This window comes from Schistocerca serialis, chromosome 1 (genome assembly GCF_023864345.2).
Source record: "Schistocerca serialis cubense isolate TAMUIC-IGC-003099 chromosome 1, iqSchSeri2.2, whole genome shotgun sequence".
Lineage (NCBI taxonomy): Eukaryota > Metazoa > Arthropoda > Insecta > Orthoptera > Acrididae > Schistocerca > Schistocerca serialis.
This window is the reverse complement of record NC_064638.1, coordinates 1038522695-1038550014: the sequence shown is the minus strand read 5'-3', so window position 1 is coordinate 1038550014 and position 27320 is coordinate 1038522695. Positions and strand designations below refer to the sequence as shown.

At 39.2% G+C, this 27320-nt stretch overlaps 1 protein-coding gene across 1 annotated transcript in view; it reads right to left on the bottom strand.

The window, feature by feature from the left end:
- Positions 1 to 10372: 10372 nt before the first annotated feature.
- LOC126414371 (zinc finger protein 64-like) overlaps positions 10373 to 27320 on the bottom strand; it is a 111711-nt gene continuing 94763 nt past the window's right edge. The window contains exons 10-11 of the mRNA XM_050083340.1: positions 20714 to 20879; positions 10373 to 10801 (exon numbers count right to left, since the gene is read on the bottom strand). Coding sequence (XP_049939297.1) covers positions 10640 to 10801; positions 20714 to 20879 — 328 coding nt within the window. The 3' untranslated portion in view covers positions 10373 to 10639. The remainder of the gene's footprint in view (positions 10802 to 20713; positions 20880 to 27320) is intronic.

Genomic DNA, 27320 nt, shown 5'->3' with positions numbered 1-27320 from the left:
TTAATTTTTGGGCCAAATAATTTATGTGGAATCGAATGATAAGAGTGTCAAAGCAGTCGGAACACGATGTGTCTGCACAGGCGAGCAGTGCAGTGACAAAATCGCGCACAGCGCGGAATGCAGGGAGCACGTCTTTGTAGCAGCGAAAGGGTTAATGCGGCCGTGGTGGCTTTACTTCATGAACTGCGCGCTCCCCCCTAAACGTAAGCTTGCGAACTGTGCTATACTATGGCGCTGCTTCTATTGGCGCGTACGTTGTGTGCAACTGGCAACGCAGCAATCTCCGGCGTCTGGGCGGGCATGCGCGAGCTGCCAAGATAAAAGAATTGAACTATAGTACTAGGTTATGATCAGAGTCTGTGTTTGCACCTCTGTATGTTCTGCAGACCAAAATATGCTTTCTAAATCTTTGTGTATTGATAATGTAGTTCACCATATAGCAGATATGCCGAGGCACAGATGGGCACAACAAAAAGATTGTCACAAATAAGCTTTTGGCTAGTAGAGCCTTCGTTAAAAGTAGATGACACACACACACACACACACACACACACACACACACACACACACACACACACACACGACTGCAATCTCTGGCAACTGAAGCCACACTGTGAGCAGCAGCATGGTCTTGTAGCCATATGTTGTGCACAGCTGAGATGGTTGATACAGTGTGGCTCATAAGTAGAGCATGCAGTGCAGTTTGTAAGGCAACAACAGAAACACAGGAAAGAAGAGAAAGAAATGTGGACATTGAATATTGTGATGCATTAGAAAATAGTAAGATTGTGACAGTCTTTTTGTTGCACCTGTCTGTGGCTCAGCACCTCCACTATATGGTGAGTAGCAACTTTCATTTTCATAATATTCTTACATTCCATCCTGGATTTTCCACTGTATGATTTTTGCCTGACGGCTTTTCTTCGATCCGAGGCCAGTGCTGTTTTCCTTTGTTACTATTTTTTAAGGCATCACTATACTCTTTCTCTTCTTTCCTGTGCTTCCCCTGTTGCCTTACAAACCACAGTGCATGCTCTACTTATGAGCAACACTGTATCAACCATCTCGGCTGCACACAGTAGACAGCTACAAGACCACACTGCTGCTCACACTTAGTTGCCTAAGACTGCAGTCGTATGTGCCAGTTGCATTTGCATGAGTGTGTATGTATCTGTCATCTATTTTTGACGAAGGCTTTACTGGCCGAAAGCTTATTTGTGATAGTCTTTTTGTTGTGCCTATCTGCGATTCAGCATCTCCACTATATTGTGAGTAGTAGCTTTCCTATGATTGTTTTCACATTTTTCCTGCAGCCATTTCGTCTTAGCTTCCCTGCACTTCCTATTTATTTCATTCCTCAGCGACTTGTATTTCTGTATTCCTGATTTTCCCGGAACATGTTTGTACTTCCTCCTTTCATCAATCAACTGAAGTATTTCTTCTGTTACCCATGGTTTCTTCGCAGCTACCTTCTTTGTACCTATGTTTTCCTTCCCAACTTCTGTGATGACCCTTTTTAGAGATGTCCATTCCTCTTCAACTGTACTGCCTACTGCGCTATTCCTTATTGCTGTATCTATTGTTACATTCTGTTACATTGCTGTTACATTCCATCTTGAATTTTCCATTGTTTGATTTTTGCCTGACAGCTTTTCTTTAATCCTAGCCCAGTGCTGTTTTCCTCTGTTGCTATTTTTTAATGCATCACTATATTCAATGTCCATATTTCTTTCTCTTCTTTCCTGTATTTCTGTTGTTGCCTTACAAGCCACATTGCATGTTCTACTTACAAGCCACACTGTATCAACTGTCTCGACCATGCACAACGGACGACTACACTGCTGCTAGCAGTGTGGCTTCAGTTGCCAGTGACTGCTGTCGTGTGTGTATGTGTGGGCATTTGTGTGTGTGTCTGCCATCTATGTCTGACAAAGGCCTTGCTGATCGAAAGCTTATTTGTGACAGTCTTTTTGTTGTGCCTATCTGTGACTCAGCATTTCCGCTACATGGTGAGTAGGAACTTTCCTTTTCATAATATTGTTACGTTCTATCCAGGATTTTCCACTGTTTGATGATGTAGTTCAGTAGAAGAGGACTATATAATAAAGAAGGAAAGCTTTAAGGCAGGACAGGGCACCATAAGTATAGCACAAACTGATGTGGAGAAGCTATAGATAACTTTGGAAATAATGAAGCTTATGGAGAGAAGAGTTATAATAACAACATTAAAAATGGGGTAGGAAGGCAGTAGTATAGATTGCTTCGACATAAAATTACACTTCCTGTTAAACAGGATAAATTAGAATGAATAGGGGGGGGGGGGGGTGGGCGGGTTACCTGTGGTCTAGGGGTAGCATCTTTGATTCATAATCAAAACGTCTTCGGTCCCGGGTTCGATCCCCGCCACTGCCTAAATTTTGATAAATAATCAGCATTGGCGGCCGAAGACTTCCGGCATAAGAAGTCAGCCTCATTCTACCAACAGCCTTGTCAAAGAGGGCGGAGGAGCGGATAGAGGTTCAGGGCACTCTCTTGTCCTAGGGGTGGGAAATTGCCCCTAAAGACGGAAGAATCAGCAATGATCAACGACATGAGGATGCAGAACACAGGACATGTGGCCTGTAATTGAACTAGAAAATCTGAACAGGGAAATGCAAAGGCTCAATCTAGATATAGTAGGGGTCAGTGAAGTGAAGTGGAAGGAAGACAAGGATTTCTGGTCAGATGAGTATCGGGTAATATCAACAGCAGCAGAAAATGGTATAACAGCTGTAGGATTCGTTATGAATAGGAAGGTAGGGCAGAGGGTGTGTTACTGTGAACAGTTCAGTGACTGGGTTGTTCTAATCAGAATCGACAGCAGACCAACACTGACAACGATAGTTCAGGTATACATGCCGACGTCGCAAGCTGAAGACGAACAGATAGAGGAAGTGTATGAGGATATTGAAAGGGTAATGCAGTATGTAAAGGGGGACGAAAATCTAATAGTCATGGGCGACTGGAATGCAGTTGTAGGGGAAGGAGTAGAAGAAAAGGTTACAGGAGAATATGGGCTTGGGACTCCTATGGGCTTGGGACTCCTATGATTGTCGGAAGGACAGACTCAGCATACAGGAAAGTCAAAACAACCTTTGGTGACATTAAAAGCAACGGTGGTAACATTAAGAGTGCAATGGGAATTCCACTGTTAAATGCAGAGGAGAGAGCAGATAGGTGGAAATAATACATTGAAAGCCTCTATGAGGGTGAAGATTTGTCTGATGTGATAGAAGAAGAAACGGGAGTCGATTTGGAAGAGATAGGGGATCCAGTATTAGAATCGGAATTTAAAAGAGCTTTGGAAGACTTACAGTTAAATAAGGCAGAAGGGATAGATAACATTCCATCAGAATTTCTAAAATCATTGGGGGAAGTGGCAACAAAACGACTATTCACGTTGGTGTGTAGAATATATGAGTCTGGCGATATACCATCTGACTTTCAGAAAAGCATCATCCACACAATTCTGAAGACAGCAGGAGCTGACAAGTGCGAGAATTATCGCACAATCAGCTTAACAGCTCATGCATCGAAGCCGCTTACAAGAATAATATACAGAAGAATAGAAAAGAAAATTGAGAATGCGCTAGGTGACGATCGGTTTGGCTTTAGGAAAAGTAAAGGGATGAGAGAGGCAATTCTGATGTTACGGCTAATAATGGAAGCAAGGCTAAAGAAAAAAATCAAGACACTTTCACAGGATTTGTCGACCTGGAAAAAGCGGTTGACAATATAAAATGGTGCAAGCTGTTCGAGATTCTGAAAAAAGTAGGGGTAAGCTATAGGGAGAGACGGGTCATATACAATATGTACAACAACCGAGAGGGAATAATAAGAGTGGACGATCAAGAACGAAGTGCTCGTATTAAGAAGGGTGTAAGACAAGGCTGTAGCCTTTCGCCCCTACTCTTCAATCTGTACATCGAGGAAGCAATGATGGAAATAAAAGAAAGGTTCAGGAGTGGAATTACAAGGTGAAAGGATATCAATGATACGATTCGCTGATGACGTTGCTATCCTGAGTGAAAGTGAAGAAGAACTAAATGATCTGCTGAACGGAATGAACAGTCTAATGAGTACACAGTATGGTTTGAGAGTAAATCGGAGAAAGACGAAGGTAATGAGAAGTAGTAGAAATGAGAACAGCGAGAAACTTAACATCAGGATTGATGGTCACGAAGTCAATGAAGTTAAGGAATTCTGCTACCTAGGCAGTAAAATAACCAATGACGGACGGAGCAAGGAGGACATCAAAAGCAGACTCGCTATGGCAAAAAAGGCATTTCTGGCCAAGAGAAGTCTACTAATATCAAATACTGGCCTTAATTTGAGGAAGAAATTTCTGAGGATGTACGTCTGGAATACAGCATTGTATGGTAGTGAAACATGGACTGTGGGCAAACCGGAACAGAAGAGAATCGAAGCATTTGAGATGTGGTGCTATAGACGAATGTTGAAAATTAGGTGGACTGATAAGGTAAGAAATGAGGAGGTTCTATGCAGAATCGGAAAGGAAAGGAATATGTGGAAAACACTGATAAGGAGAAGGGACAGGATGATAGGACATCTGCTAAGACATGAGGGAATGACTTCCATGGTACTAGATGGAGCTGTAGAGGACAAAAACTGTAGAGGAAGACAGAGATTGGAATACGTCAAGCAAATAATTGAGGACGTAGGTTGCAAGTGCTACTCTGAGATGAAGAGGTTAGCACAGGAAAGGAATTCGTGGGGGGGGGGGGGGGGGGGGGGGAAAAAAAAAAAAAAAAAAAAAAAAAAAAAAAAAAATCATTTTCATGCGGATTTATTGAAAAGCTCTCTCAGTGAACAGTTATTGCAGTCAGTAACACTATCATTCAATTTAGTTCCTACTGTGAACTTTGCGACTAGGATATGTAAATGCTCAGACTGCTATTGATAATATCTTTATAGGCAAATCTAGGGAAAAAAGTCATGTCACGAAACCAATAGTAAATGGGCTATATGATCATGACAAGCAGCATCTTGTGTTAAATGTTGGAACTTTTAAGGATATAAAAAAAAAAGCTATTAAATTTGAGTACAGGAGCATAATAAATAAGTCAAAAATTGAAAAATTCAGGAACTTGCTCAAAGATATGAAATGGGTAGAATGTTTACAACACTTCTGACTCAAATGAAAAATACAAAGCATTAATTAATAAAGTTACCTTCACTTTTGAAAAAAGGTTAGCACAGGAAAGGAATTCGTGGCGGGCCGCTGTAGGGAAGCAGCCTACTCACGCTGTAGTAAATTCACATCAGTCTTTCCATTGTGTGCCAGCCTAGTCCGCTGTAACTAACTCTGACGTCATAAATGTTGCGCAATACTTTTAAAATCAAGTAAATAACCTGAAACGGTTCTAGCATGTCAGGAGTAATACTAAATTAATATGTGTTGAATATCAGTTCGATAACTTTAACCATTTTCGAAATTTAGACGTTTTTCTGTAAAAATCATTGGCGCAACAGAAAAGAGCTAGAGACTTAAATATTTATATTTTGATTCCTTTTTCATAATTTTTTAATAGAAACAGTCTTCTGGATCTCACAAATTAAGATTTTAGTTGAAATTCATGATTTTCTGGTTTTTGCCTAAAAAATTAAGGAAGCAAGATAGATTAAGTAGGCTAATAAATAAGGCTAGGATGTTTATATTTAAGTAGAATGGAGATCCGCTATAACCATAAAGATGTGAGAAGTTTCATTTGAATAACTATAAAACTATAGCGATAGCGTATCTCCAAAGGGCAAGTTCAGATCTCGTCTACTGCGTGCAGTGTAATTAAATTAATTCTCTCGCCCGAAATATTTTACTTAGCCACGTCAAACTTTTATTATGATTACTTACCTGTGTGTTGAATGCACATTTAAATTGAGAGTTTCATCGGCCATCAGCAAAAGAAGCTATGATTTATTCAATAACTTAATGTGGTGCATTACTAGCCCAGCAGCTAGTCGGGAGAGCCGGTTTGATGAGGCGTTGCCTTAGCCGTCCGCACCGCGGCTTTATATATAAGAACGCTGCACGAGGAAGCAAGGCCCCAGTTCTCTCCAGATGCTGAATAGCACGCCATCTGTGTCGGGAGTTGCGTCGCGTCGGTATCATTGCTATAAACAGCCTAGGATGCCGTATTAAGTTACTCGGGATATGCGTAACCATGAAATCATTTTCGAGTGAAGTGTTAATTCTGGGATGACATTAATTATCGATTTTCAGTTTGCGTATTGCCGCCGCGGGACGAACATTCTACCATTATATAGCGTGGCGTTTGATGAACCTAATCATCAGATTATAGCGAGCATTCACTTAAACATTTAATTTGGACAGTTATAGTCGCATCAGCGCATTAGACTCTAAACTGCTCTGTTAGTCAGATTGAGTGGATTCCCTTTTTTTTTTTTTATCTGTGACTTTCAGAATACAGAGAATTTTTAGAAAATCGTTTTTTGATTATGAATCCCAGACAATCTCCTAATTTCTCAGAGCTATAAGCTGCAGCTATAAGTGTGTTTCTCAGATGAAGTGGGCACTAGGAATTCTAATTACAGGCTTCACGTTTTCCTAATCACTTTCTGGTTGCCAATATTGTAGTTAGAGAGCCAGTGTTGAGAACGGCAAAACAACAGCATAAATAATAGGAACACTTATATAACAATTAATTCCACTCACCGCCCCACATATGGTTAAAACGGCAAGGAATGCATCTTTTCTACAAACAAAACATTTTTATTGAATTACAACAAAAAATTCCAACCAGCCGCCCCACATATGGTGCATTGGCCGTAAAGTGTTTCTACATTCAAACATTTATACAACAGTAAAAATATCCACCCGCCGCCCCACACCGCATCAAACCAGTCAGTAGACTGGTGACAAAAAAAAAAAAAAAGGAGAAAAATGTCAAGATATGACCGTAGTAAGAATTGGAATGTCATATAGGAAGATTAAATATAATTTTGGATTAGCAAAATGTAAAGATGTTAATGCATAATGTGTGGACAGACTGAAGGCCAAAGTAGATTGAAGGCTTGTATGATAGAGGGGAACTGTTCCAATGTGTGATAGAAGTTGACATAGAAAAAATAGGTGAGATCTAATGGTGAGCTCAGAGTTCAACAGAACTCTAAATGACCTGGGCTCAAAGGAATTTGATGATACAAGTTCACAATTATTGAAGTCTGTGGGAAGTATAGGAACTAGAAGATTATTTGAATTGGTATCAAAATTTTTTTAAGCAGGTGACTTTCAATGAGATTTCCAGACAAGTATTGTCATAATATAGACAAAGAAGGCATGTTTGAATAAATGTGAAAACTGCTGGGTGATTAGTATAAGTCATGTTTGTAAAAATATTGTGTAGATCAGTTTGGTTTCAGAGAATCAGTTCTAACACTTGGTGAGGGAAGGAAGACAAGAGAAAAAATACACTACATCTACATCCATACTCCACATGTCACCATACAGTGCATGGCAGAGGGTACCCTGTACCACTACGTGGCAGAGGGTACCCTGTACCACTACTAGTCATTTCCTTTCTTGTTCCACTTGCAAACAGAGTTTGTAGACTTAGAGGAAGCCTTAAACAATTACAGTAGAATAACAGAAAATCCATGATGGATTCAGTGGCCAGAGACTGTGGTCATGTGTGTGTGTGTGTGTGTGTGTGTGTGTGTGTGTGTGTGTGTGTGTGTGTGTGTGTGAGCATGCGCGCGTGCGCATCTGTGTCCGCGACTCAGCATCTTTGCTATATGGTGAGTAGCAATGACCCTTTTCATAATATTGTTGCAGTAGAAAAAGATAATCATAATTCTTGAAAGATCTGGGGTTAAAGTACAGAGTCAGATGATAACCTACAATATTTACAAAACCCAAAGGATGATGATAAAATTGGAAAGCAGAGAAAGACAAGTTCATGTTAAGAAGGGTGTAAGGCAGAGTTGCAGTTTATTACCACTGTTGTTAGGACTGTACATTGCACAAGAGACTCAGAAGACCAGCTGAAAGGAATATACAGCTTAGTTGGCACAGAATTTGGCAAGCAATAGCACAGGTCATGGAAAACGTGGAAGAATGAGGATGGAGATCCTCAAAGTGTACACCTGGAACAAAGCACTGTACGAAAGAGAAACATGGGCCATTGAGAAGAGCCTGGAAACATTTGGAAAGTGTTACTATCAGAGAATGTTAAAGGTAAAGCATGAAATGAAGAGTGAGTGAGGAATGGAGTCTATGGAAGAACACTGCCAGAAGAAGGGACAGGATAGTGGGACAGCTTCCAGGAATAATTAACTTAGTGCCACAAGGAACTGTAAAGGAGAAGAAAAATAGAAGGGGCAGCAAAGAATAGACTGCGTACAACAAAGGTTGAGGTAAAATGCGAATGTTGGGTTAAAGAACCCCTCCATTCCCTAATATTTTTTAAGAAATCATGGAAGTCACTAATACGCAGTTCTTGCACTTACTGCTCCCTTACACACACAAAATGAAGTCTCCATTAATTACATGTGCACAAAATATCAGTTTGTCCATGCACATCAGTATATTGGGTAAGTGATAACTGTCTATTGCGGAACTAGTTGAAAATGCTCCAATTAACTTGGTCTTGTTTTCTGAGAACATTCTAGATCACCCAAGAACATATTAAAAACGAACATTAAAAAAATTGAAGAAAGTTAGTATTTCACGCTCACAAATACTCTTTTGACTGTCTGTTGCTACCCATGGTTCCCCTGTTGTGGTTGTGCAGTGACAGCTGTTGCCTGTGTCTGATGCAACCCTTGATTCTCCTGTAGTGCATTTTTGTGTTTGCTGGGTATTTCACTCAAATTTTATCTTGCTTTTTATCCTTTAAGTTTTCTTTCAATTTTTAGCTTCTATTGTGAAGCTAAACTTCTTTCACTCATCTGTTCCATTTCTTTGCTGTTCTTTCTGTTTCCTTCTTTTCAATTCATGACTGACAAGATCTCCCCCTTGCCACAGTCTCTACAGACCATTCTGAGGTAGAATATATTCTCACAGCAAGATGATGGAACATTCGAGGATATTCTGGAACATTCTCAAACATTCTGTCTGGAACATTCTTGCGAGTCTAGGCCTCTTTGGCACTTGATTGCCAGCTGCTTCACCAACTTCCCATAAGAAGTGGGAAGTGATGTGAGGCTCACTTCTGATACCCGTGTCTTTCAACCTAGCACTGGCAATTTCAAACTGGAACCTTCTTCATTGATAAAGGATGGAGGACTACCATACCGTACAATTCCCTATGGGTCTGTTGGGGTGGGTTGCAGAGTTTCAAGCACAGCATGCATGAGCAAACCATGCTCACATTTGTAACATATGTTGATTGATTTGATTCAGGTAATTACACAGTAATGATGACAGAAAAAACAGACTATAAGAGACAAAGAGGGAATTTCTAGCCATAAGAAATCTACTAGTATCAAACATCTACCTGAATTTAAGGGAGAAATTTCTGAGGATAAATATTTGAAACACAGCATTGTATGGAAGTGAATCATGAACTGTGGGAAGACTTTAAAAGAAGAGAGCGGAACTGTTTGGATTGTGCTGTACAAAGATGTTGACAATTATGTGGACTGATTAAGATATGGAACTAGATGGTTCTCCACAGAATCGGCGAGGAGAGGAACATGTGGAAAACATTGACAAGAAAAAGTGACAGGATGCTAGGACATGCATTAAGACAAAAGGAGTAACTTCCATGGTACTTGAGGGACCTGTAGAGGTTACAAATCATATGGGGAGACAGAAATTGGAATATATCCAACAAATGATTGAAGACGTTGGATGTAAGTGCTACTCTGAGACAAGGAGGTTGACCCAAGAGGTGGTGGGCCACATCAAATCGTCACATGATAACACCCCCCCCCCCCCCCCCCACACACACACACCAGTTAAAAAAAACATGAATAAATACCATTATTTTAAAAAGCAGTTAATGGATACATAAATAAAAGTATCAAAATGAACATATTTATAATTTGTGGAGATAATATTAGATTCAAGAATATGGTTTGTTCTCCTTCCTTACTCCCTTTTGCCCAGAAGTTTTGCTAACTTCTTTATTATCATATGTAACTTTAAATAATAGCTTAACACTTCAGAATTTTGTTGAAATCCTTCTATCTCTGCTGTAACAAATTTATTTTTAAGTTCGTTATTCACTCCTTGATTCTTTTTTTTTTTAAAAAAAAAACAACCCACACACACACACACACACACACACACACACACACACACACACACACACACACATTGCAGTTGAAAAATAATCTCAAACAGAGCAAGTCAAATATGTAAAGTTTAATAAATAACTATTCGTAAACTACATGTATACATCATCACTTCACTTAGTTCTGAGCAAAGAAAATAAAGTTCATTGGACTAACATAGCTTTCTTAAAATTGTACCACAGATCAGACAAATTTCTTTTGGTACATTTAAAATGCCTGATTGTATGTACCATAAAGTTTAACAGAATCTGCTGTCTCCTTTCTAAAGCGACGAAAATTTAAATTTATACCACTTGAAAATGTACACCACAGTGCTTTGATTTTAGTATGATGAAAAGCTTCCTGTCAAATATAATAAAGCTGTTGCTGTCTCATTGGTTTGTTGAATGAATGCATGTGCGGGAATGATTTGCACACTTTCTGAACCATGGTTCCGCAGGTGCACTGCCACCTTTTCACCTTCAGTCTGTCCAGTGCTAGGATTCTGAAACATAAATGAAGGTGGTACTGCAGGCTTTTGAAGCAGTACGCTACAATGTAATAAATAGTAAGTATGAGAAAACACTAAGTATGTTTGTTGAAATTCCTCCTCCTGGTTGCGAACACCTGACAATTAAATATTTAAGAAAACTAAATTAACTGTGTTTAAAAGAAAAAACACACAAATCATGCAAATATAAATCTGACAGCAGTGGAGAGTGGGAATAAATATTAGAAATGTGCTGTTAAAACAAGAAAATACAACTAGTGCAGCAGTTTTCTGCTTTTGGTTCTGCATTTATGCAATTGGGGACTTCCGGCATCATCTTTCTTTACGGATCAAATGAATCTCACTAGTTTGCAGATTTCCATTTTATCTCGTATCTTGTGTGTGCTTCTTGACCTGCTCACTGAGTGACACAATCTTCTCTTTATGCAATTTTTAAAAATTATTTTCTTTCTTAGCTTTCTAATATGGAAATTATAATTTGAAGGTTTCACCACATGTCTATTCTTTTGTAGCCTATATGTTTATGGAATACTATACTGTATTATAGCTTTTACACTTACTTGATGTACCTGATGCATTTCTATTGAGGCAGTCCTGCACATATTACTGTAATTCCCACAAGGATAATATCTTTGACTGTGTCACTGTGATAATTTCTTCTCTATAAACATTTATTTGTGATACTTGTAAATGCTTCCACAGTTATCTCCATTTTTAAAAGTTTTGCACAGTAAGCAGATTCAGAAGGATGTAGGTTGCACTGGTTATTCAGAGATGAAGAGGCTTGCACAGGATAGAGTAGCATGGAGAGCTGCATGAAACCAGTCTCTGGGCTGAAGACCACCACAACAACAACAAAGTTTTACTGATTTTATGCTCTATGATTGGTAACTAGATCATTGTACATAGTATATATTTATTTACTGGTTCTATATTGACTTTTGGGAATTTTTATTGTAATGCTCATTCACAGTTTGCTAGGTGGTGTGCATCATTTGTTACGTTATTCCCATAGTCATTATGCCTTTGTCTGTCTCTCCCTATTTCATTTTAATGATTTTCCACACTGCTTTGCTTTTTTCCTCTGCATTTTATATCATTTAGTCATTAAATGACTTTTTGTGGCAATCAGCACCTTGTTATTAATATTTTTGTGCTTATGATAGAAATTTAAGACACTGACAATATTATGAAAAGTGCTACTCACCATATAGTGGAGATGCTGAGTTGCAGACAGGTGCAACAAAAAGATTACTAAAAACATAAGCTTTCAGTCAGAAGGCCGTCTTCTGAAATAGACATCATACACACAACAAACATTCACTCAAGCACAGCTCACACACATATGACCACTGTCTCTGGCTGTTGTGTCAGATACAGCCAGAGACAGTGGCCGTCTATCTCAGAAGACTGCCTTCTGGCTGAAATATTATGTGTTTAGTAGTCTTTTTGTTATGCCTGTCTGTGACTTAAACGTATCTGCTGTACGGTGAGTACCAATCTATTCTTTTCATAACACTGTCATTATTCCACCCTGGATTCTCCATTGCATAAATTTAAGACTTGGGCTCTTTATGACTCTTTTTTTGTCGGACTGAGATACTTATGGGTTTGGAAGGACTTTTTAATAACTACTATTATTCATTTAGTTTTGTGAGACATTGTTACTGATGAAGACACTTTTGGAAATGCCTTTTCAATTTAAATAATGTTGAGAATTTAGAGAATTTCACATTTCCATTTGTTTCCCCACGCGCTTAATCCCCGTTTTGGTTTGCTAGTTGTTTTGTAACATTTTGTATTTTGATTTCTGATAAATGTCTTTTGTCGGCCTGTAGTGTAGGGATTTTTTCCATTCTCAATTTTACTGTTATTATTTGGCAGAAATGATGTGGTAGTCCAAGATCCTTTACAACTATCTTACAGTTTTCCCTGACCACATTTGTGTCCACTTGGTCAATTACTGATGGAGTGATTGCAGTAAGCCTTGTTGCATGGTGCCAAAATTGTGAAGGAGGTATATGAGGGTGCCACTAGTTTCATTCATGATATGTATGTTTGTGTTTATGTCTCCACACACTATTTTGTGCCTGACACCTCAGCTAGAACTTCTCTTAAATTGTTGAAAACAGTGGCAATGTTACCACTGCATGACTGATACAGGAACAAGCCTTGTTAATTCAATAGCTGATATCTGAAAGTGTTTGTCTTCACTTACTGTGCTAAAGTCATGTCTTGATTTAAACTGTGTTCTTTTTCTGATATAAGTGCATGATCCTCCACCCTTTGAAACAGCCCTGAAGCACATGTCATTTCAGAACAATGTTTTTCTGCGTGTCTACACCAGTGGTCTGTGACACAAATTACTGTACAGTTCAAAGACTGGAACTCAGTTCAAATTGCTGTATTCTATTTTTTTTGTCACATTGTTTGGATGGAAGATTATTAAGTCTGTGAAGCGCCCCATGTTACTTTTTCCAATACTTTCTTTTTCTTCATGACATGTAAAGTGTGTGTCACTTCGTGTGATAGAATCTATCTTGTGAGGAGTTATTTCAGGTTTTTAAACTACTGGAAATATTCTTTAGACATGGGAACCTGTTGTCTGGATTTATCCTAAAAAAGACCTACTTTTCCTACCTATGACAACAGCTATTTGATTATGCGTTGCCTGAGATCCACCTCCTACACCTTCATGAATCAGCTGTACCAATCTTCCCTCCCAGTCCTACTTAGGTGTAAGCCATGCCTTGTGAAACCACATCTACTAATAGTGCCAACTGATACCAGAGCCTTCAGTCCCATCTCTACTCCCACATTAATCTGCCCCACTGTTCCATGAAGGTGTGGCTGGTCAAGATGCCAGAACAGCTCAAGAAAGTCTACATTGGTACCACGAGTCAGGGAAGGTATCTTGTCCAGGGCACCACTGATGTCATATGCCCCATGCCTGTCCAAACTGTTTTCTGCCGCACTATCACTAAATAGTCCTCTTTTGGAAAACACATAAGTGCCTTAAATCCTGTATCACTTTTCTTAGAACTACAACTGATTTGAAAATGCTGGTGGGCTGGTAAGCTGTCCCTAAGCTTCTCTGCAACTGAGGTCCTAAATCTTGCCCATGGCTACTACCTAGCATCAGGTCTTTCTTTCTCCTAACTTTTGCACATTCTTAGGCTTCCAGATCTTGGCTAAAGTATACTGCACATTTTCTGGTCCGGGTCCTACCTAAGGCTTCCCTACATGTAACTCTTCCAGTGGTAGATACCTGTTTTTAGTATTGACAATAAAACTATCAAACTTCCTGGCAGATTAAAACTGTATGCCGGACCGAGACTCAAACTCGGGACCTTTGCCTTTCGCGGGCAAGTGCTCTACCGACTGAGCTACCCAAGCACAACTCACGCCCCGTCCTCACAGCTTTAATTCCACGAGTACCTCGTCTCCTACCTTCCAAACTTCACAGAACCTCTCCTGCGAACCCTGCAGAACTAGCACTCCTGGAAGAAAGGATATTGTGGAGACATGGCTTAGCCACAGCCTGGGGGATGTTTCTAGAATGAAATTTTCACTCTACAGCGGAGTGTGCGCTGATATGAAACTTCCTGACAGATTAAAACTGTGTGCCGGACCGAGACTTGAACTCGGGACCCCAATAAAACTATCAGATTGGTTCCTGCTGCATACTCTGTATTTCCGAGGGTTTATATCCAGTAAACATTCAATCGGTTGAACAACATGTTGAACACGTCCCTGATGTCACCTGAAAATGGGTTTGAATGAGGCCACAACTGACCCTTTTTTTTTTTTTTTTAATTAAAAAAAATCTTATGACTGGAGTTGCTAATCCTACTTCATAGATTTCTTGGTTACTTTGAGGGATACAAACACTCCACTGGAAATTCACTATTCTGTTTATTCATATAATTTCTGCTTTTTTTTTTTTTGTACAGTTTCTAGTTTTGCAGTAAGAAAAATTAGATGGAAATGAACACTGGAAGGGCTAGCTTTTAAATACAACAGCCAAGCACATGGACTTTACTATGTAAACTAGAAACTGGACACAAACATCCACAGTTTCTATTGACTCCCCTGAGCGAGAAGTCACAGCAAAAAAAAAAAAAAAAAAAAAAAAAAAAAAAAAAAAAAAAAAAAAAAAAAAAAAAAAACATCATCATCTATTGAAGACCATCATTGAAAAGGCAGAAAATAGAGAAGTGAGGTATGCAATTAGCGACTTTCGTAGAAGCTACCAACAGCTCTTTTCTATTATATACCTTATCACAACAGAAGGACTCAATACTGCAATCAACCTAATAAAATGTAGAAAAGCCGCAGAACTAGGCAACATGTACCTTGAATTCATTGGTCCATACAGGCAACAATGGCTTTTACATTTATACTATGATATTCTGTGAATAGGCAAGTTACCAAAAGCTTTACCTGTATTTTTACACTGCATGTGAGCCACATAAATAAATAAACCAAAAGCTTTCAAGAGAAGCCAAGTTATCTCTATCCCAAAGCCTGGGAAAAACAAGCCTTTGCCAGAAAGTTACACACCAATTGCACTTTTAAGTGTGTGCTTCAAGATACTTGAAAGAATACTTTATGCACGTCTATCACCCATTGTAAACAATAGCACATCAATACAGAAAGATGTCACTATGCTGGGAAGAAGCTACTGCAGTCTGATCCCCTTGCTCACAACCTACATAGACAGAGGATTCCAACAACTCAAAACATTTGCTGCATATATTAAGTTCATCCCTTGATACAGTTTTGAAAGAAGGACTAATACTCTAGGTGTACAAACTTATTCCTTGCAAATGCTCCTACTTAACGTGATGTTCAATGACAGACTTTTCCAAGTACATTTCAATGGGAAGTCAAGTATTTTCCATAGCCTACAAAATGGCCTACCACAAGGATCTGTACAAGCTCCTGTAATGTTTAATATATATGTATCAGATATACCACAAACAACATTTCAGAGATTCATGTATGTGGATGATATTGCTGTTGGTATCCAAAGCTCAAACTCTGCCGAAACTGAGGATGCACTGACATCATCTGGGAATATTTCAAAAAGTGGGGGCTCCAGCCGCAACCAAACAAAACTGAAATAACATCACTTCATCTTAACAATGCAGAAGCTCAAAAGAATTCTAGTTGTTCACTATTGTGGAGTCAAAATGAAACATAATCCACACCCTGCGTACCTTGGTGTTTCTCTCGACAGAACACATCTGCAAACAACACCTGGAAAAATTAGCAGCAAAAAATCAAAACTAGAACTAACCTGATTCAGAAGATACCAATACATCATGGTGTGCTAAAGCTGAAAATTTAAGACTTAGCACAATACCCCTTGTACACTCAACTGCAGCATACTCGGCTCCTATCTAGTTCAATACGTGCATGCCAATCTTGTCGATACACAGCTAAACCAGGCAATGCAAGCCACAATTGGAACTATTAGAACAACTCTGATTCAGTGGTTACTATTACTAAGCAAGATGGCACCTCCCCAAACTAGACAACTGGCAGCCCTCAAATCACAATTGTAAAAATATAGTGCCAACCCATGCCTTCTCATTCATTTTGGTACAGATTTTCTTCAACAGCAGCAATTAAGACTGAAGTCAAGACATCCTTCTGTAACAGTCGCCAGCTAACTCAATGTGAATGATCACTGAACATCATGTCAGCAAGATAAGAATGTCACGAACTCCCATCTCATGACAGATCTTACTTTGAAAGTATCAGGATTCTCTCTTCCTTGAACACAGTGGTGGAAAATCAATAGGATTTGCACAACCATTGTATCTGAAAGAAGAGCCTAACTCAGTGGGGAGCTTCAAAATATCTCCAATGTGACAGATGTGGAGCTGAAGGGCAAACAGTTACCTGGCTGTGGTTTGCCCCAATACATCCTTCAGGAGTGCGTTAAGAGACATCCACAACCTCACTACCGAATGGCTGGCCCACAGTGACATGTTGTTGTTGTTGTTGTGGTCTTCAGTCCGGAGACTGGTTTGATGCAGTTTGTTCCATGCGGCTTTTCGCGGATGATGCTGTAGTATACAGAGAAGTTGCAGCATTAGAAAATTGTAGCGAAATGCAGGAAGATCTGCCGCAGATAGGCACTTGGTGCAGGGAGTGGCAACTGACCCTTAACATAGACAAATGTAATGTATTGCGAATACATAGAAAGAAGGATCCTTTATTGTATGATTATATGATAGCGGAACAAACACTGGTAGCAGTTACTTCTGTAAAATATCTGGGAGTATGTGTGCGGAACAATTTGAAGTGGAATGATCATATAAAATTAATTGTTGGTAAGGCGGGTACCAGGTTGAGATTCATTGGGAGAGTCCTTAGAAAATGTAGTCCATCAACAAAGGAGGTGGCTTACAAAACACTCGTTCGACCTATACTTGAGTATTGCTCATCATTGTGGGATCCGTACCAGATCGGGTTGACAGAGGAAATAGAGAAGATCCAAAGAAGAGCGGCACGTTTCGTCACAGGGTTATTTGGTAACCGTGATAGCGTTACGGAGATGTTTAACAAACTCAAGTGGCAGACTCTGCAAGAGAGGTGCTCTGCATCGCGGTGTAGCTTGCTCGCCAGGTTTCGAGAGAGTGCGTTTCTGGATGAGGTATCGAATATATTGCTTCCCCCTACTTATACCTCCCGAGGAGATCACGAATGTAAAATTAGAGAGATTAGAGTGCGCACGGAGGCTTTCAGACAGTCGTTCTTCCCGCGAACCATACGCGACTGGAACAGGAAAGGGAGGTAATGACAGTGGCACGTAAAGTGCCCTCCGCCACACACCATTGGGTGACTTGTGGAGTATAAATGTAGATGTAGATGTAGCTCTCCATGCTACTCTATCCTGTGCAAGCTTCATCATCTCTGAGTAAATACTGCAACCTACATCCTTCTGAATCTGCTTAGTGCATTCATCTCTTGGTCTTCCTCTATAATTTTTAGCCTCCACGTTGCCCTCCAATACTAAACTGGCGATCCCTTGATGCCTAAGAACATGTCCTACCAACCAGTCCCTTCTTCTAGTCAAGATGTGCCACAAATTCATCTTCTCCCCAATTCTATTCAGTACCCCCTCATTAGTTACATGATCTACCCGTCTAATCTTCAGCATTCTTCTGTAGCATCACATTTTGAAAGCTTCTATTCTCTTCTTGTCTAAACTATTTATCGTCCATGTTTCACTTCCATACATGGCTGCTCTCCATACAAATACTTTCAGAAAAGACTTCCTGACACTTAAAGCTATACTCAATGTTAACAAATTTCTCTTCTTCAGAAACGCTTTCCTTTCCATTGCCAGTCTACATTTTATATCCTCTCCACTTCGACCATCATCAGTTATTTTGCTCCCCAAATAGCAAAATTCCTTTACTACTTTAAGTGTCTTATTTCCTAATCTAATTCCCTCAGCATCACCTGACTTAATTCAACTACATTCCATTATCCTCGTTTTGCTTTTGTTGATGTTCATCTTATATCCTCCTTTCAAGACACTGTCCATTCCGTTCAACTGCTCTTCCAAGTCCTTTGCTGTCTTTGACAGAATTACAATGTCATTGGCGAACCTCAAAGTTTTTATTTCTTCTCCATGGATTTTAATACCTACTCTGAACTTTTCTTTTGTTTCCTTTACTGCTTGCTCAATATACCGATTGAATAACATTAGGGACAGGCTACAAGCCTGTCTCACTCCCATCGCAACCACTGCTTCCCTTTCGTGCCCCTGAACTCTTATAACTGCCATCTGATTTTTGTACAAATTGTAAATAGCCCTTCACTCCCTGTATTTGATCCCTGCCACCTTCAGAATTTGAAAGAGAGTATTCCAGTCAAAATTGTCAAAAACTTTCTCTACAAATGCTAGATATGTAGGTTTGCTTTTCCTTAATCTATCATCCAAGATAATTCATAGGGTCAGTATTGCCTCACATGTTTCAACATTTCTATGGAATCCAATCTGATCTTCCTTGAGGTCAGCATCTACTAGTCTGTTCATTCGTCTGTAAAGAATTCGTGTTAGTATTTTAAGCCGTGACTTATTAAACTGATAGTTTGGTAATTTTCACATCTGTCAACACCTGCTTTCTTTGGAATTGGAATTATTATATTCTTCTTGAAATCTGAGAGTATTTCGCCTGTCTCATGAATCTTGCTCAACAGATGGTAGATTTTTGCCAGGGATGACTCTCCCAAGACTATCAGTAGTTCTAATGGAATGTTGGCCACTTCTGGGGCCTTGTTTTGACTTAGGTCTTTCTGCAGTTCATAAGCAATAGACTATGCTCAGAGTCCACATCTGCCCCTGGAAATGTCTATACAATTTAAAACCTGGTTCCTAAATCTCAGTCTTACCATTATATAATCTATCTGAAACCTTCCAGTGTCTCCAGGCCTCTTCCACGTATACAACCTCCTTTCATGATTCTTAGACCAGGTGTTAACTATGATTAAGTTATGCTCCGTGAAAAATTTTACTAGGCAGCTTCCTCTTACATTCCTTACTCCCATTCTATATTCACCTACTACTTTTCCTTATCTTCCTTTTCCTACTATTGAATTCCAGTCCCCCATAACTATTTAAATTTTCATCTCCCTTCATTATCTGAATTATTTCTTTTATCTCACCATACATTTCTTCAATCTCTTCATAATCTGTGGAGCTAGTTGGCATATAAACTTGTAATACTGTGGTAGGTGTGGGCTTCGTGTCTATCTCGGCTACAATAATGTGTTCACTATGCTGTTTGTAGTAGCTTACCCAAGCTCCTATTTTTTTGATTCACTATTAATCCTACTCCTGCATTACCCCTATTTGATTTTGTATTTATAACCTTGTATTCACCTGACCAGAAGTCTTGATCCTCCTGCCACTGAACTGCACTAATTCCCACTGTATCTAACTATAACCTATCCATTTCCCTTTTTAAATTTTCTAACCTACCTGCCCGATTAAGTGACATGACATTCCACGCCCCAATCCGTAGAACGCCAGTTTTCTTTCTGCTGATAATGACGTCCTCTTGAGTAGTCTCCGCACGGAGGTCCAAATGGGGGACTATTTTACCTCTTAAATATTTTACCCAAGAGGATGCCATCATCATTTAACCATACAGTAACCCTGGGAAAAATTATGGCTTTAGTTTCCCCTTGCTTTCAGCCGTTTGCAGTACCAGCACTGCTAGGCCGTTTTGTTTAATGTTACAAGGCCAGATCAGTCAATCATCCAGACTGTTGCCCCTGCAACTACTTGAAAGCTGCTGCCTCTCTTCAGGAACCACACGTTTGTCTGGCCTATGGTTGAACCTATTATCTGTATCGCTGAGGCATGCAAGCCTCCCCACCAACAGCAAGATCCATGGTTCAATAAAAAAAAAAGTGTAACAGACAAAACAGGTATCTGTTCCTTTAGTTTAAGTTTTTAGTAGTTATTGTAATTTTTACATTACTTATTGCAATGTGTGTAAGTTGATTTGAATAAATAAGATATACTTAAGAGCATGAGTAGGAATTTAATTTAGTGGTTGGCCATGTGTGAATGTAGGCCTCTGTGAGAAGAGAATGATATCCAAAAATGTCACCAAGGATATGCAAAAGGACTAAGTGATTTACTGTTGGAAAACACTCCTAGCTGTTTAATGACAGAGAGTAGTTCTATCACCATATTTTCATGTTGCAAAGATGCCATAAAAAACCATACGTGAAGCCATGGTGTGCTGCTGTTGAGTCTCACAGAAAACTGCTTCCTGGTTCTTTGCTTGCCTCCAGAGCAAATTAAATGTGGAGGGCTGAAAGTGATTAATAATAGGATGGGGCTAAGTGAAGGAAAAAAGCCTACACACTTACATTTATTATCACTGCTGTATTTCCAAAAGGTTGTTTCACAATGTTTTTCTCAGTAGTTGTGACTTCGTGCTGAATTAAATGCACTGTGGGGCCAGTTTTTTCACACTTAGGAGTAGTTCGTGCATTTATTTCCAAAGATGTTCCACCTGATTTATGCTTTCTCTCCCTTAAAAAAAAAGAAAAAAGAGATATATATGTATACAGTTTATGACAAATTACTGGTAGTATGGATATAGTAAACAACATTGTATTATTCAGTCTGATAGTTTTAAAAGTATTTTATTAAATTTTATGTGAATCAGCAACACACAAAAGCATTTAAATCCTATTTCTACAATATTTATACATATTGTATCAGAATGTATTGTAAGTTATTCTAGCTGAAATAAAATTTAAGATTTCCTCTATGTCCTTTGTCAGTTTTACAACTGCTACAAAAGATACTTTGTTACTGACAAAATTGCAAAAACTCTCAAGGACAGGGCAACTGTAAACATGAATAATACAGCCCAGTTGGAAAAGGACACACAAAGAGCTTACCAGCCTGATGGGCTGTGATTCAACAGACCATGGACTATTAGCGTGGTAAGCTCTTGATGCTATGATGCTCACTGATGTTACCATTGAAAGACTTAGCACATACATTAGTTGGAAACATTCTACAAATTTTGAAAGATTAATTTGAGAAACAAGGTTTTTTTAAACAATGATGTAAAATTCTCTCCTTCTCATAAGTTAGTCAAATAATACACATGTGTTATTGAATGAAGGTAACATTATGAAAAGAATAGATTGCTACTCACCAAATAGAGGAGATATTGAGTCACAGACAGGCACAACAAAAAGACTGCTATAAATGTGTACTTTTGGCCAAAAGGCCTTTTTCTAACATATAAAACACACACACACATTCTCACAAGCACAACTCCCACACATACATGACCACTGTTGTGGCCACCAAGGCAGGACTGCGAGCAATTGCACCTGATGAAAAAAGCAATCTGGCTAGTGCGAAAGGAGGCAGCTGGGGAGGGGAGGGGAGGGGATAGCAGGGTAGGGGGAGGGCGGGTGTAGTGCTACTTGTGGGAGCATGCAGGAATGTGGTGGGGCACAGGATAGGGCTGCTAGGTGTAGTTGGTAGGTTTGAGGAGGGAGGGGGGGGGGTAGGTGGAATAGCAGAGAAATAGAAGAGGGGAAATTACTGAATTGCACATTCACCTGCTACAATCTCCTCCTATATGGCTGAATCTGTAATGGCAAATGGCTGTGTAGTATCCTTACAAAAGAGGGTTTTAGACCTGACAGCTCATTATGATAAAAGGAAGGAACTGCCAGAAAAAGTTAAGTGCCCTACCTACTTTCTACTAAAAAATTTCTAACACATTTATCAAACTGAAGGTTGCAATAAAGTATCATCATAAGAAAGTCATACTAAGTTATTTCCATTGCAAGAACAATTCTTCATTAGATAACAATACATCAAACTTTATGAATATCAATTAAATTTTTAGAATATCGGCAACAATCAATTGAAAATGTTTAATTTGCTCTGGTAATGTTATACAGAGTGGTGGTTTAAATTATATGCTTTGCAACCCCACACTGAGCAGTGGTACAAATTGTAAACGATTGTTGTCAATCTATCTACTGAAACAGAGGAACAAACACTGAAAATGGACGCAATGAAACTTACAAAATGTGGAATAACTGCCCCGTTCTTTAAATGTGATAATGTTGAAACTAATACTAATATACCATCAGTAGATTTGGTGATACCACAAGATCCCGTAAGGGACAGTGTGTGGGAAAACAAGTAAAATAACTAGAAGTGATGAAGTGATCTCAGAGGTAGAGTATTTATCTCTTAATGCACATTACACCTGCAGTCTGCAACTTCACATTGCTAGAACTGGAGGATGTTTTTCAATTGTTGTGGTCTTCAGTCCTGAGACTGGTTTGATGCAGCTCTCCATGCTACTCTATCCTGTGCAAGCTTCTTCATCTCCCAGTACCTACTGCAACCTACATCCTTCTGAATCTGCTTAGTGTATTGATCTCTTGGTCTCCCTCTTTCAATAGCATGGCAAATCTTGTGAACAATTCAACCTGCAGACATCTGCTGATTGTTGCACAACACACAACAGAAGCCTACAACATAGAAGAAGAACAGACAAATGGCAAGGCAGCCTACGAAAAGCTAAATGAAGAACAGAGGCAGCTGTAGGTGTGGAACTGGTTAACAACGCAGCCCTGGGAATATTATGAGACAGTCATTCACCACCTTGTGTCACAGTGGGACAAGCATTTCAACAGCCAGGGTCAATACTTCTAACATACAGATCCTGGTTTCTGTAATTATGCCTCCAGCTTGTTTCTTTTTGAATGCCCCTTATAGATATGTAACTGGTAGAGGACATGAAATGTATTCTCGAAACTGAATGTCTTGCATAAACGAATATTAGGGAATCCAAATATTATCAGCAACCTGCACCGATGAAACCGGAGTTTACTGACTGGATAATAGTGCCACCTTCTTGTCACCTCAAATTAACAAAGTTTCTTGTAGGAAGTGATCTTTTATATATTATGGACTGTTTTCATAGAGAGGAATAAGAACTTCATTAAAATGTTGCTTTAAGATGATGATGATGTTACGCAGTTAATAAAGTGAGAAGAGATCAGCTGATGGGCACTATTATACCACATGACTAGAAAAGACTTAAATGGTGTAAAAGAAAGAAAAAGAAAGAACGTAGACCACACAGTTAAATTGCCATATATTCAAGGCATAGAGGACTGGATATGTACTACAATTCAAAGGGATGGTGTGGAGAGGAACCGGGACATAACAATGAAGATTTCTTATGCTAGTTCTTTTTGATCTTGTTTTTTAAGGTGCAGGAAGCTAAAAAAACGTATGTCATGCAGTATGCAAATATCACACATAAAATATTAAAGGAACATGACTGGTAGGCCCACTTGGAACCCTCTGCCTAACTGGTTCTGGAATGCCACAAAGAATATGAACAAGGTGTAGACATCCATAACAAACGCACACTCTCCTATAACCACACATCTGTTCACAAACATGCAACAAGAATATGAATGACTGTGACGGCTTGGAATCGAAAATGGTAACTGCCTTGCTGCAGCTCATTCCATGATGTTTAAGCAGTGGCATTGTGATTAAAAATGAAAATGGTTTCCATCAAGACATTTCTCCTGTAGTGAATAGAGTTAAAGGAATCTTTAGCATGTGATGCACTGCAAAATACTCTTTGAAGTACAGACTTCACAATGATTTGAAAAGTATATCTTCAAATAAATTTAAAGTATTGATAAATATGTCCGAGTAACATACTGCTTACAGAATATGACTGCACTGCCAAAATTAGATTTTTCAATGTTAATCCTAATATTTGGGGTGGCAATTCACACTTTAAGATGAAAGGGGGGGGGGGGGGGGGGGAAGACCAGTGAATGAAGTGCAATTTGTTTTGTCTTGTGTTGGGAGGGTTTTCAGCAAGTCCACCAGGGTGACACAATCATTTGCTGATCTATGTTGGCTGCCTGTTTCATCTACACAGAGCTTGAATACTAAACTTTCTTTTGCGTAGTAGTCCTTTAACTAATGACAACTGATTTAGGATAAACTGTATGGCTGCTGAAGTGTACAGTATGTTCGCTTCTTGGGCTCAATTTGGACAGTGCTTTGGGACTATTTCCTTTCTTGCTTTTTACACACTGGGAACATTTGATCATTTACCTTACTTGAATATCTGTCTGCACCTAAAACTGTGGGGGAATGGATCTCTGGGTAGCATGACACAAAAATTATGGGCTCTGTTTTTGTTGGAAGTCAACATGAAAAACGAACAGCTGACTAGCTGATATATTGCTATCAGGGCAGCATGATACTATCAGGTCGAGTTAGCGGCTTTGAAATGTCCTATCCACTTTCACAAGAAACAAAATTGAGGAAATGTGATGAAATCCAGTCCAGCTGGTAGCACTGTCGCTGTTTATTTGAGAAACCAACCAGTAGTGAAATATGCCCCGATTTCTAAAAAACCTGGTAGTACCTTAAGCAAAAGAAACTGTAGATACTGCATTTCACTTTAATGGATCTTATTAAAATTTAATTTCTCTACGAGAAATTGATGTTAACTGCTGTCTCCCATACCATGTAACACATAAACACTACAGGGTATTATCATTACTTATCATATAGTTGCAGCTGCTGAACCATTTGCGGCCTTACCTGTTTCAGCCTCAAACAGGTTTTCAATCTGGTTTAAACATACAGTTTGTGCAAATGCTTATTGTAGGCTGTTCCAACTCAGCCACATGGGCCATGGACACTTCAAGTGTCCACCATGCTATTGCCAGACACACACACAATGGCTGCCCGCAAGGCATTTCACTGTATTCCTGCCTTGTTCTGTTGCATGCAGACAGCTCTTCATTGTTAAACAGTGCACTACATTAATGTGTTTATGGACAAATTTCACAATTTGAAAAGCAGTCTGATGTAGGTAACCTAATATTTCTTAAATCTGCTACAATTTTCTCCAGACACATTTTCTTAGGGGTTCACCAACAAAACATTGTGCAACTCCATTAGTTCTGAGATCAGGTTTCAAAACCTGTTTAGCCTAGAGAATGAATTTAAATTATTTTAACAATTCGTCTTCTGTTATACCCTACATTGTACCTCTGAAATCAATTAGAGGTGGTTTAGTTACAAAACTGCACTTTGAGCAAACACAGGTGTTACAGCAGCATTAATTTGTTATGATGGTATCGTGACATACACTGGTGTCCAAAAACAAAGCAACAAACTGTGTTTCTCCATTCTGTGTCTAATTCACAATATAATCATACAAACTGTCAACGAGATGTCCGTACGATATGTGTTCTGCATGGAAGATGGTATTCCAGTCAACGGACAAACATGCCAGGTATTCCAGTCAACGGACAAACATGCCAATGATGACGTAATGGCATTTGTGAAACGAGGTAGTGTTTGCTGGGTAGCCCTACATCCAAAATCGCTGTGTACACTGTCACAAACAATGCAGTATGCCTCAGAGAAGTTGCCTACCACATTCTCTGCTGTAGAGGGCCATAGAAAGAAAGAAAGCAGGGCAGCTGCAAACTGATGTGGCCCAATGGCTTAATGTGAATTGTTCTGTTGTTTCTTGGATGTGTCAACAGTTCATAGAGACTGAAACTGTATCCCGCAGACCAGGGCAGAGTTGACCACATATGACTTCAGAAGAGACTATGACTACTTGGCTATAAGGGCACGGCAGTACTGCCCTAGCCCTGCATGGTTACTGGGACATTAGCTTGCAGGATACACTGGACATTTTGTATCAAGGCAAATGGTGTGCAGAAGACTTCGGCAGAGTGACCTTTATTGTTGGAGACCTGCTGTATGTCAACCTCTGATGCATCTTCACAGAAGGGAATGTCTTGAGTGGAGTCATCAACATGCCACCTGGATGGTTGAACAGTAGTCCAATTGCAACTGTACTCGGGCTCGTTCACTACCTATTTTTCACGTGGCTCATCTGCAAAAGGGGGGTTAGTAGTGAACGGTTGCATTTGTGCCCCTACTATTGAGTCATATATTGGCTAGCTTTTGAACAACAGTGAATTTAACTATACATGTTCAGACTGAAACTTATTTATTCAAAAGAAACACTTTAACCTTGTGGCCATGCATTTTTAAGTTAACAAATAAATCCGATCTGTATAAATAATAATAATCGGTGCAATTCGTACACTGTTTATTGTCTCACACCTACACACTTTCATGTTGTTCCTTCACATACACTGTCGTCCATGCTTACACTCACGGCACTTTGCCGCTCCCAACATACCACCACAACGGACAATGACCAAAGACCCCGATTTTCCCGCTCATATCCACAGTCCTGAGTCGGGTCACGTGACACTACATTAGTCAAAATAATCCCTAAACATGGCCACAATTCGTTCACAATTTTTATAAGATTTAAATACTTAAACCTAAATACATTATATAATTTTATACACATTTATCACCATAATTTTGTACTTCATTGCAATTAAAAGCAAGACAAAACACTATGCAACGGAACTACAATGCCCATCAAAACACAAAACAAATATTTACCGGTCTATTTTGCCCAACATATTATTCCTGCTGCTGTGCTTTAAATTTAAATTATGAACTACTTGAAAGAGATCCATATTATCCCCTATTACTTTACACAATGTTGTTTTCACAGATTAGTCCTAATTCAGTCTGGAATTCAGAGACAGCAATTCACCACCTTGTGTCACAGTGGGACAGGTGTCTCAACAGCCAGGGTGAATACTTATAACATACAGGTACTGGTTTTTGTAATTATGCCTCTGGCTCGTTTCTTTTTGAACGCCCCTTATATTAGATGTGGCTTATGGTTTTTTACTGATGTGAAGTAGTATGAAAATATATTTATAATCTTCTTCTATGCAAAATGCTCAAAAATAGTTTTACTCATCTGCAGACCAACAAATTTGTGTTTGATTTAGATCCAGAGGAAGCAGTGGCTGGAAGGATAAGCATTATGAAACT